Below are 11,758 nucleotides of genomic sequence, written 5' to 3'. Positions count from 1 at the left end.
AACACAACACAGCCTAGCTGTTGAACCATAGCAAAGGGTGCTGTCTAACAGCCAGGCCCGTAATGCACACCCTGGGAAAAAGAAATTGTTGTCATAGCCTACCGAAGCTCTCATCGCTCCAGCTATTACATCATAGCGGCAACCAGTCGAGCCCACCGTGTTATTCCTCTTCGGAAGTGAAGAAAAAAGAAGAAGAGAAATTCACTACAGCTGCTCCAGCAGCGGCCACGATAGACATCGCGACACCACTACTAGCGTCGGTCGCGATGACAACTAGCGGGCCCATCCAGTCGGTCCTCGCCACAAAGAAAAAAGAAGAAAAATAAATAAATTCGACCTACCTTGGTGTGCTCGGCGATTCCTCTCCTCAACAAGAAGTACACTTCTTCAAATCTCTCTCACTAGTTAAAAAGTAGAGGATGACAAGTTTGCAATTTGAAGAGGAGTGAAGAGACACTTTATATTTATAAAGGTTAGGCATCTTAAGTCAAGGAGGAATCACAAGTCTATTCCCACTGCTCCAAGAAGAAGTCAAAAGCCTACTCCAATTATGAGCCCAACTCACAAAAGGAGCTCAACTCAAAGAAGAAAGCCAAATGCAGTTGGAGAGCTCGGTAAATATTTCTCATCTCCTCCATGTCTCACAAGCGCCATGCAGAAGCTGGGGGCATTTGTAAGAGCATATATTTCACCGGCCAATAAGAATACGACACTTGGAAAATGAATATTCTTTAGGTCTAACTAATTACCCTAATTAATTCCTATTTAATTAGGGAAATTATCTTTGGTTTAAGATAGGAATATCCCCCTAAATCAAGGAACCAATCTCCACCAAATCTCTTAGAGTAATTTCTATCATCTTTTGGGGGAAAAATAATCTTAACCAAATAAAGATTATACTCCTAAAACCCTAGCACACAAAAAGGCTATAAACACAAGACATTCAAGGTAATTCAAAACTCAATTCGAATACCCTACAAAAAAACCTCTCTCTCTCTCTCCTTGCCATTGCCCCTCTCTCTCTCCTCACATGGCTAAGTGCCACCACACACCACTCCGGCCATCTGGCTCTCTCTATGAGAGAAAACTCCATCTATTTTAGCTATTGCCATTTCTTATCTCAAAAATCCAATTGAACTAACTTAGGCATCTGAGGGCCTTTGGCCAACACTCCCGGGTGTGGTCTATTTACTCATATTTATTTCGCATGAATCGAGGAAGAGAGAGAAGGAAGATAGAAAGGTGAAGAATCTACATGTGAATATTCCCCACGCGGAAATTTACACAAACACTTATGATTTTGGAGACACAAAAAGTTGCGAATAAATAAAGGATTGGAGATGGTAGGGCACTAGCGCTTGGAACACACTTGCATCTAATAGCAAATTTATTACAAGGAAAGCGACATAAAATTTCAACCAACAAAACCTCTGGTAGATCGTCAATATTGATATTCTTCTTCAACTTTGATGATGATATTAATATTCTGTGGATGAAGATGATGATTTTTTTGATCTTTTACAACGAGGAATATCGACATCTTCCCCTATTACTCCAAAAGACGACTCATATACTTCGAAGATACAGCATTGTCTCTTAAATTGTATACTTGGCACCATTGCGACATTGTATATTGAGAGGCTGATCGATGTATTAGGGTTGGTATTCAGATTGGTTCACCCCAAACAGCAAGCAGAAGATATACAAATGCGAGTAACGTCTTTGTATTGTGTAAATAACCGAAATTACTTCTTAGTGTTTGGACAGGAAAGAAATCAATTAAGTAGGAAGTTGCCGTTCGGTATCCTTTTTTAAGCACCGTTTTCTATTTTCAAACTCAAAAAACATATTGAATATCTATTTGGTGGATTGTTTCCAAAATAAAAATAAAAATTTGGAAAACGAATCTGAAATTATGCCTTAGTGCCCGTTTGGCATTGCTTATTTAGGGTGATAAGTGATTTTTAAAAAAATTTGGGAATGTCAACCTATTTGGTAAACTATGAGAAAATCATTTATTGTTAAAATTTGTTATGAGAGAAAGCTATAAGGGAAAACAGCTAATGAGGTGCTTTTATTTTCTGATTATGTTGGAATCAATTTCGAAGAGACACTAGGTTTAATGAAATTTACAAACTTCCGAAAATACCACAATCTATTTCACGCAATCTCTTCTCTTGAATCTCTTCTATTCTTCCTATTATTTTTTTATTGTTGAATAAATTTAAGCACACTCTTGAAAAGCCACAAGACTCAGGTAAGAGGCATATTATGTTTATTTCTTCTCAATTTCATTCTTCCTTATTTCTCTTTAATTTCTAGGGTTTTAATTATAAATTTCATTCTTCACCCTTTCTCTTTAATTTCTAGGGTTTTAACTTCAAAAGTTGTTGATGTTGATTTTTATTTATTTATTTATTTGTTGTTCTTATTTTTGTTTCTTTGTTTCATTGACAGAATATTTATTTTTAATGGAATATATTGGATTTAACTTGAAACATTAGTTTAGAGCATTTGAATATAAATATTTAATTTTTAACATAATTTTTATTTAATTTTATAATTAAATTAATTTTTAGGGTGCAATGGAAACAAATTTAATACAAAAAATACATATAAGTGAAAATGAAAGTGCTTTCCTTTCTATAAAACACTTAAACAAAAGAGTCATTTCAACATAATGCCCTTTTTAATCATTATACACAGCTCAAAGCACTTTCACAACAAAATTTACCATACACTTAAAAACTGATTATTGTACCAACAACACTTTTAACAAAAAGTTTACTAAACCCCAAATTGATTTATCTCACACTTGATTTCTCTCACAGTAAATCTGACAGCGATTATTTCACAGCACAACAATGCCAAACTGGCCCTTAGACTCTGAAAACGTCAAACGTTTTCTGTGTTTTCAAGAAAGCAGATTTAATGGAAGATCATTCATCATTGGCTTGAATCAAACCCCCACCATAGTCAAACTGCCACAACCTCCACCATCAAATCCACCACCACCCAGTCAAACGGCATATCGACACCAAGAACAACACCACCCAATCGAACCACCATCACCATCCCGGAAACAAAAAACATCCACAATTCAAAACCCAGCTTCCCAAAAATAAAAACCCAAGAAATTTCTGCAACTCTCTGCCTTGTCCTTGTTCCACTCTAGGTAAATTTGAATCAATAATGATAAATATACATATCTTTGTAAAAAAAAAAAAAAAAAAACTATACATCTCTCTAGTCGACTTATTTGACTATATTTTATTCGTTAGTTCTCGTTCATGAGATTTGAACTTAGAATCTCTATCAACAATTGTTTCCTTTCAAATTAGTTATATTCATCTTGTATAAATTTTCAAACAATGGTATTTGAGAATTTTCTAATATTATTCTTCCTCATAAAAGCGAAACAATATTACATTGAGCAAGCTACAATAAACGTAATTAATTTTTAATTGCACTTAATAGATAAACTATGGAAAATGTAACAAATCACCTTGCAACTCATGTAAACACTCCCGCTCAAGTTTAGCAATCCTCACTGCTTCAAAATCTCAATATTAGCCATTGTTTAATCCTTAGCAAAAACCATAATTTCGCTGTGATTAATGGGCATTAGCCATTATTTTTAAATTATAAAAAAATAAAAAATTTAAAAAAAACAAAAAAAAAACCAGAACAATGGTAAAACTATCAGTTTCTTTTATGGGTTCTATCCAGTTAAAAATCCCAAGTATAACATGCCATTGATTACATCTAAAATGTAGACAGGCCCAAAAAAAAGCCTCAAGCTATCTTTCCTCATTTAGGTAGAATCATGCTGCAACGAAACAATAATTCTCAATCAATTCCATAGTATCCGATTAAATTTGAGTCTGTTACATTCATTTAAGCATTCATATGGTTTAAATAGCAATCAAAACAGAAACATATATGCTACGAGAATCAAAATTTACACAATGGTTCATATTAAGTAGGAGAGGCATAAGAATGATGCAAAGAACAAAGGCGAAACCAAAGATTAGTATAGAGAGAGAGAGAGAGAGAGAGAGTAGCTAGAGGCGTGCCACCACATCTTGTTGACCAATGAGAGAGAGTAGGAGTGTACGTCGGTTTAGTCAATCTGTATCCGATCCACTATAAATTGGATTGTGATTTTTTCAATATGATCCAATCATGTTAGATATTTAAATTCAATCCAATCCGATCCGATTCAATTGATATTAGATTGGATTGGATTATTGATTTTTATAATGGAAAAAGACAATAATAAACATTTATCCTTAAGTTTAATCTAATCAAACATATTAATAGATATAAATGTAAATATAAATGAAATACTAGAGAAAATTGTTTTGATTATATTATATCAGACATAACTTCATTAAATGACTTAAATTATTCATAACATTTTCAACTACAAATACCTACAAGAGCAAAATAAGCATAAAACTAACTATATTGGATTGGATTCTCATAAGCAAATCCGTCATCCAATCCAATCATGTCAGTTTTGAAAATTACGAATCCAATCCAATCTGCCAAATCATCGAAACCGATTGAAATTGGATTGGATTGAATTGGATCAATCGACTTGGGCATATTGGATTGGATCTTGTACACCCCAGAGAGAGAGAGAGAGAGAGAGAGAGAGAGAGAGAGAGAGAGAGGAGTGATGGGGAAGGCTAGAGGGTCAATTTAATGACTTTGTGTTGTTGGATTGTATGTGGTCAATGTTCTCAAGATAATATGTGAATGAATTTGTTTGACAAGGAGTAACTGTAATCGTTGCTTTGATTTAGGTTTATGGCTTTTGTAAAAAGTTCTCTTGATTCTTGGAGTGCAACTAGTTATATACTAGAGTCAACTATAGTTTAATTTGTTTAGTATTTATATCAAGAGCTTTACCAAATATACCAAATCAATGAGGGCAAATGTTTGTTAAGATCTAAACGATTGCTAGACCAATATACTAACTTGGTCTTAAGGTACGTTTGCTAACCCTAATGGTCTGATTGAATGATATATTTTCGCAAAATGTGTTCGATCCTAACTAGTTTTGTAAGTAAATTTTAAAACTGTTTTTTTCATTGTGTAACATCTTTGATAAGAACATGTGAACTCGAGATTACGTAACTAACAAAGCGTAAAAATTGCTAGACCAAGTTGATTGTTATACCTTTTGACATAGTGTTTTTATCTTATTTCGGCACAATGCTGGAAAACTACCTAGACTTAGGTAAATAGGTCTTCCAAATTTCTCACCCTAATTGTGAACATATAACCCTATCTCTTCTGCCAACGGGATCTAGCCCAATGGAAATTCACACCACAGCTGAAGCAAACAAAGCAGATCAAGGATACCCAACATGTTATAAGGCTCGAAAATGAAAGGATCAAACAAACATAAACTCATACAAAAAATTAAAATAAGTAAAAAGAGACGTTTAGGTGGCTCAGCCTCTTGCCTACATCCAACCCCAGTTTCCTGGCCATGCATCAACTACACAAAAAGCAACTTGACAGGTCATTCTGAGACTTCAAATACCAAAATCACTATAAACACTTGACAAGCACATCACTAGGTTCGTTCCTAAACACTTGATCCTTTAAGGGGGTTGTAGAAAATCACCGACATTTTAGATTTAGAATCACATGATGAAAGGGCCCAACTAAGTGGAGAAGAGAACAATTCCTTTCTCAAACACTTGGCTCCCAAACTCTCTCGCACCAAGAGTCGAAAAATTATTTAGACTGTTAAATAAAGCAACTCTCTCACGCAGAGGTTTGGGAAAAAAAAAACACAGGTTCCTTAAACTCTAGGTCAAGGAAGACTAGGTCTCCAGATCTTGGAGCAATCCAATTCATCTAGAGTCTTTTTGACACTAAAAGGTCTTCGGATTTTCCACCTAATGTGGAAAAGGGAAAGGGAAGAAAAGAAAAGGACAGAGTAAAAGATGATTTCATTCTTTCAATTTTTTAAATGAAAAAAGAAGTAAAATAGATATTATACTAAATAAATTTTTAAGCTCATCTCTCGCAGAGAAGGTAGTTGAATTCCAAAGGATAGAGAATAGGAAAATCTAATATGTAAAATAGCTATTTAACCAAAATACATTCATACTAGCAACTAAGCAATAAAATGTACATTTTATGTATAAACTTTGCATAGCAGAAACCCTGACAAAGAAGAAATAGCTTAAAATGAATCAGAGAGTTTCATGGTTTTCAAACAAATAAAAGAACTTGCACAAGTCAGTACATTTCTCGGTGTGCACACACAAATGCATGAACCGCGTCAAACCATGTTACTCGCAAGGATTAGTGATTCAGTTTCGGAGAAATGCCACAGTGGCAACACGTGATCCTACAGATCCACCGAACATGAATGTCGGATATGTGCGGACATGACTAAGGTATTGGAACTTATCTTTGGGTGTTTCATCATGTTCCTGGGTCACACTCCTTTGATTGAAACTTTCCACTTCTTGCACCAATTCATCTTTTGTGCTGTTACATGATGTGATCACCTACAATGGTGTTCCGCAAGGCAATGGAAATATCAGGTAGTGTCAAAAGAAACAAGAACTTGACAAAGAGAAATTTTAAAAATAATAACAAAAATAAGAAGAATGATGGTGCAAATGTTAAAATCTTATATGGTTTTAGGGTGTGTTTGGGGATGATTCAAATATCCAAAAGTGCTTCCGATATTGTTCGGCAGAACACAAAATGCTTTTGGCTTAAAAAAGAACTATTAGGTGCCTCATCAAAAAGCACTTTCAAAGTGAATGTGTGAGAAGCAGCTGTGTTCATAATGAAATAGTTTATATACTCTAACTTCCTACTTTAGCACTTTCAAAAACATGCCCTAAATAAAGTTGAGTGCAACTTTGAGTAACAAGTACTAGACAAAGTGAAGATGCTCACCAATACTCCACCAGGAGCCACCAATCTTGAAACTGAATCCCAATACATTACCCTGTATAACAAAAACACAATCTATCTCACTCTAGTTTCCCTCTATTCAATAAAGACAAGCAATTAGATGAACTGAACTAATCATTAATACAGAAACTGAGGAAATATCAATCAGAAAATAGAAAAGAAAAGATTAATGATCTTAAGAGAGCAAATGCAGCAATGCAGACTAAACTGGCCTTTACCTTTTGATAGAACCATCTGGATGCAATCCAATGGCATCTAAGGTTCCTTTGTCCCCAACAAGTTGAAACTGCCTTTCCAACTTGGTGTCTAGAACATCATCAACCTAAAAAATAAATGTGACGCAATTCAGTTTAAATTATTGAAAAAACAAAGTATCAAAGAAACAGTATACACAAGCCAGGATTCTGAAGACAATAATGCTAAAGAACCAATTACAGAAATTCAGCCTCATATAAATACTTGTTCTACATTGCTTGTATAGATTTAACTCCAACTAATGGAAAGAATAACAAGTTTATCATAGTCAATAATGCATATCTGGTGATTTAATTTAGAAAATTCCATGCAGATGTTTATAAATTATTGCTTATTCCCATGTTCAGCAGGTACAAGGGGAAAAAGCACTCCACAAACTTACCAAGTAGATAGATGAGAAATTCCATTTCATTCACTAAAAATATAGAGATGTCCCAAGGGATTATAGAAGACATTAGGTTCTAATCTGATATTTTTTCAATGTTTAGACATACCAGAAAAAATTGGCCAAAAGAAAAGGCATACCAAAAAATGAATGTTGGGTAATCCAACACGACCTGCAAGGCTTCGAGCAAGGTCAATCGCTCCTTCACTATAATCGGTTCCAGTTAAATCCGAAAACCTGAACCCAAAACACCAATAATTTCATTCATTATGGTCAATGTGGCCATTTAGAAAAACAAATGGAATTCAAGTCATTGACTAAAAGTTCGTGAAATCTTTGACTCACACTTTTGTTGACAACACTCCCACCCCTTCGCCCCTACCCTCCAACAAGGGAAAAGAAATAAAACAAAGGAAAAAAGCAATGGGCATTCCTGAGGCATAGCTTTTAAATTTGTTTATTAAAGAAAGCCCATATTTCGAACTGGGTCGGGTATAACAATTCACGGTACGTAAGCAGCCTGGATCAATAGATTTAATGAACCAAATTCGTTAAGTAGCATAACAGTACCTGTGAAGAACAGATACTGCACACACAGTCCTATTGTTTGCCTAATATACTCCACACATGGATCGGTAGATTAGACCCCATAAACATCATGCCTACTATACTATAAATATCATGCCTGTTTGCCTATTGTATTATAAATATCATGCCTGTTTGCCTATTGTATTATAAATATCATGCCTACCACATTCATATACTGATAAATCCATTAAAGTGCATCTCTTTTCATATTATATATATACAGTCCCGATCTCTTGGACCACAGGAGTCCAAGAGATTGTGGTCACCCACCGTTGGATATTAATCCAATGGTTCAAAATGATATATATAAATGCAATATGACATAAATGATTATTACCCAATTCAAGTCATAAATGAGTGAACCGTTGAATTTACATCCAACGGTGAGTGACCATAAATCTCTTGGACTACAGGGGTCCAAGAGATCAGGACTGTATATATATATATATGAGTATTTATAAAATAAATATCGTACCGAATTAAAAAGTTACACAAATTGCGACCCAAAATACCGTACCGTCTATGCCTACCCCTTCGAATCCCGTACCGTAGAAACTATCTTACCCCGAACCCGTTCCTGTTCCACATACCCTCTCATTCCCTGTACCAGGTAACTATGAGAAAGACCATTTTAATTGACTTTAGTGAGTCTGTTAAATTTAGCAACAAATGCATTGAAGACGAAAATTAAAGGATCCATGTACATTTCCAACAAATCATGCTCACTCTTTAAGACAAGATTGATTCTTGGAGGATCGAAATGCCACACACTTCCCTCATGTTCGGTATCGATTGATTTTAGATTTTATTTTCATGGTATCGATTTATTTTAGATTTTATTTTCATCACTGCTACATCACTCTATGGAATCTAAACGTAATTATTCACATTAACCATGTGTCATACACATGCTGACACCTCCACCTATGGGCAACTTGTGAATTTTAAAACAAAACCCCTATATTTCCAATCTAGACATTATTTGAGATATGGTTCACTTAGTTTTGAATTGAATCTGCCTGCATACAGGACTTTCAACTTAGCTCAACATATAATACCAGATAAAATTGAAAAAATCAAAGAATACCCTTGCTTGGAAAGTTCTTGAAGTAGCAATCCATTGCCAGTCCCAATGTCAAGTACACTCCAATCTGAAAGATACTTATCACCTTGTTCAACAGGATCAGACTTGATATTATCAACATGATTTGGCATGCGACCTCGAGAAATATCAATGCATAAGTTTTTGGTCCAAGAGGCAACAACTTCCATGACATCAGCTCCAAACCTACAGAAACAGCACAGGGAACTGCTAAATGCTCCAGGTCTTACATTATCTACCCATTTTAACAGAAGTGGAACTAAAATAGAAAATGCTCACTCAATTGGGTTTTAAAAAAATAAGTTCAATTTTGACAAAATTTGGTTAACCATAACCAAAAGTGATTATAAAGCCAGTAATATTTCAATATTTCAAAGAAATTTAGGTAATAAATATTTTCTTTTGGAATTTTGTAATAGATTTGCTTTTCATATTTTCATCGTTCAAACACTTTAGGGGATTTCTAAATAACACCCAAAAAGAACAGTTCTCTCTTCTCTGTCTTTCTTATATTTTGTTGAGGAATAAGTAAAGGAAATAACGAATTGTAAAAGATATGTTTCCTTCACTCCCCCACTAAGACACCTAGGCTAAATAAATCCTGTATGCTTCTCCCACTTTCATTCTTGCTAAGAAACCACAAAGGCTGAAAGAGAACAAATGAATGACAAGTACCTAGGTCAAAAACCATGGTGATCATATGAGTAGAAAATAAGTAGATGATCAAACAAAGAATTGGAAGTGAACTACAAAATCCTTTACAGTCCATAAAGTAGCCCAAAACATAGATTCCAATTGCAAGACTTTTGTACATTGTGATTCTCTACCAACATGACAAATACCATATGATGAAGCAGAGAGTAAGCATGCATCATTTTGCACAGTAACTTATAGAGGACTGGTATGTTTACCAAGTCCTTCATGAAAGACCATCTGATGCTCTTAAGTATTAAGTTCACACCAAAGTCAATCGTTCTCACTGAATACTCCTTTCATTTATTACTTTTAAGATCTGAATTTTTTTTTTTAACTTCAAAAATTTATATTACTACATATAGCATGTCTAATCCCGGCTAAAGGACTTATGAATAAATATTTCCTATGACTCTGAAAACTTCAAACTACATGAATTGAATCCATATAGCTGCTTTATGATGTGCCCCAAAGCCACAACAAATGCATTGACAAGTTAATTTGCAGACTTACATACTAAAACCAAGCTTACCAAACTTCACCAGTATGACCATGTTCACGAAAATTCGCCAACTCATCTGCATATGCAGCATCCCAATAACTCTGAAGACCTAGCATTGATGTCACACCTTCAGCATCTGGTTCCTCCTTGTCAGAACTGCACACATACAACATCAAACACAATACATACAACATTAAAAAGAAAATAATTATTAAAAGAAAAATTAATCACTTTAAAAAAATAATAATTAATTCATTGACTAAAAGAGTCTCACTCCTCCTCTGAAGTCTTGAGTTATAACAGAGGTTGTAAAACCAGAATAAGCCTAAATACAACAAGCAATGGGAAACCTAGTCTTCATAATATTTTCTTCACAAGATTTTCTGGGAAACCAAACAGGAAGTGGACGGAAATTAAACCTGTAATCGGAGGGGGCGCGGAGGTTAGCGGCGGAGAGGGCCTCGGCAGCGTCGGCGTGGCGTTGGTCGTCGTCGAGAGTGCTTCCGTAGTCACTCTTGATGGACCATGAGTCTGCGGCGACGGAACGGTCGTCGTCGGAGATGAGATCGGCCGGAGCAGCTCGGCTCTGCTGCGATAGCTCCGAGTCATCTGGCCCCAATCGAAGTCCAGCCATTGCTACAAAGAGAGGGAGAGAGAGATGGACTATAGTATACTAATACTGACCCGAGTATTGATAAATCGACGTGATCAAACCTTGGGGGTACTCTGGTGGACTTTTTTGGGTTTGGATCATAGATCTTAAGATGTGGACATTTTTTCATTTGTTTTTCTTATAGAGAAAGCCCAATGAAAGGCTCTAAATGGGCGAGAGGTTATAACGAGGATTTTAAAGTGATGAGCTATTTGAAGAGGTCAATCTTATCACGAACGAATGTAAAAATAATAATAAGACTTAAATATTTTAAATGTTTTGATGGTGGGATTGGCCTTCTCACTTTAAACTCCTCATTGTAGCATCTTTCTTAAATGAGATTGAACTTCTTTGGCACTTCAACTATTTTTGACCATGTAGTTTCAATTCTGTCACTTTTACCATTGTAGTTTCGTATTTGTAGTAGTTCGAGGACAAGTTAATATACTTGTCAATTTCTTTGACAGTGCAAAGGGCAATTTCGTTAACCCAAATTCCATGAAGATAAAAGCTCGTTTGAAACTATCCTCATTTTACATTAGGGGCCGTTTGGCACGGCGGACTGTCATGGACTGGACTAAATCCTGGGACTGTCTTGGATTAGCTCAGATTAGTCTAAGTTGG

The 11,758-nt window shown here is 35.2% G+C and overlaps 1 protein-coding gene across 1 annotated transcript; it reads right to left on the bottom strand.

Moving 5' to 3' along the window:
* Positions 1 to 6,098: 6,098 nt before the first annotated feature.
* Positions 6,099 to 11,256, bottom strand: LOC117622796 (EEF1A lysine methyltransferase 2). Its single transcript, XM_034353568.1, has 7 exons — positions 10,902 to 11,256; positions 10,513 to 10,638; positions 9,273 to 9,473; positions 7,738 to 7,834; positions 7,176 to 7,279; positions 6,940 to 6,991; positions 6,099 to 6,539 (listed from the first exon to the last, which is right to left on the bottom strand). The coding sequence occupies exons 1-7, from the start codon at positions 11,114 to 11,116 to the stop codon at positions 6,339 to 6,341; spliced, it is 996 nt and encodes a 331-aa protein (XP_034209459.1). The 5' UTR covers positions 11,117 to 11,256; the 3' UTR covers positions 6,099 to 6,338.
* Between the last annotated feature and the right edge of the window lie 502 nt (positions 11,257 to 11,758).

The sequence above is a fragment of the Prunus dulcis genome, chromosome 3 (genome assembly GCF_902201215.1).
Source record: "Prunus dulcis chromosome 3, ALMONDv2, whole genome shotgun sequence".
Classification (NCBI taxonomy): Eukaryota; Viridiplantae; Streptophyta; class Magnoliopsida; order Rosales; family Rosaceae; genus Prunus; species Prunus dulcis.
This window is presented reverse-complemented; position numbering and strand designations above follow the sequence as displayed.

Coding starts and splice junctions, on each gene's coding strand:
- LOC117622796 (XM_034353568.1), bottom strand. CDS start 11,116: ATGGCTGGACTTCGATTGGGGCCAGATGACTCGGAGCTATCGCAGCAG. Junction 10,639..10,901: donor CGCGCCCCCTCCGATTACAG/GTTTAATTTCCG, acceptor GTATGTGTGCAG/TTCTGACAAGGAGGAACCAG. Junction 9,474..10,512: donor GGTCATACTGGTGAAGTTTG/GTAAGCTTGGTT, acceptor CTGTTTCTGTAG/GTTTGGAGCTGATGTCATGG.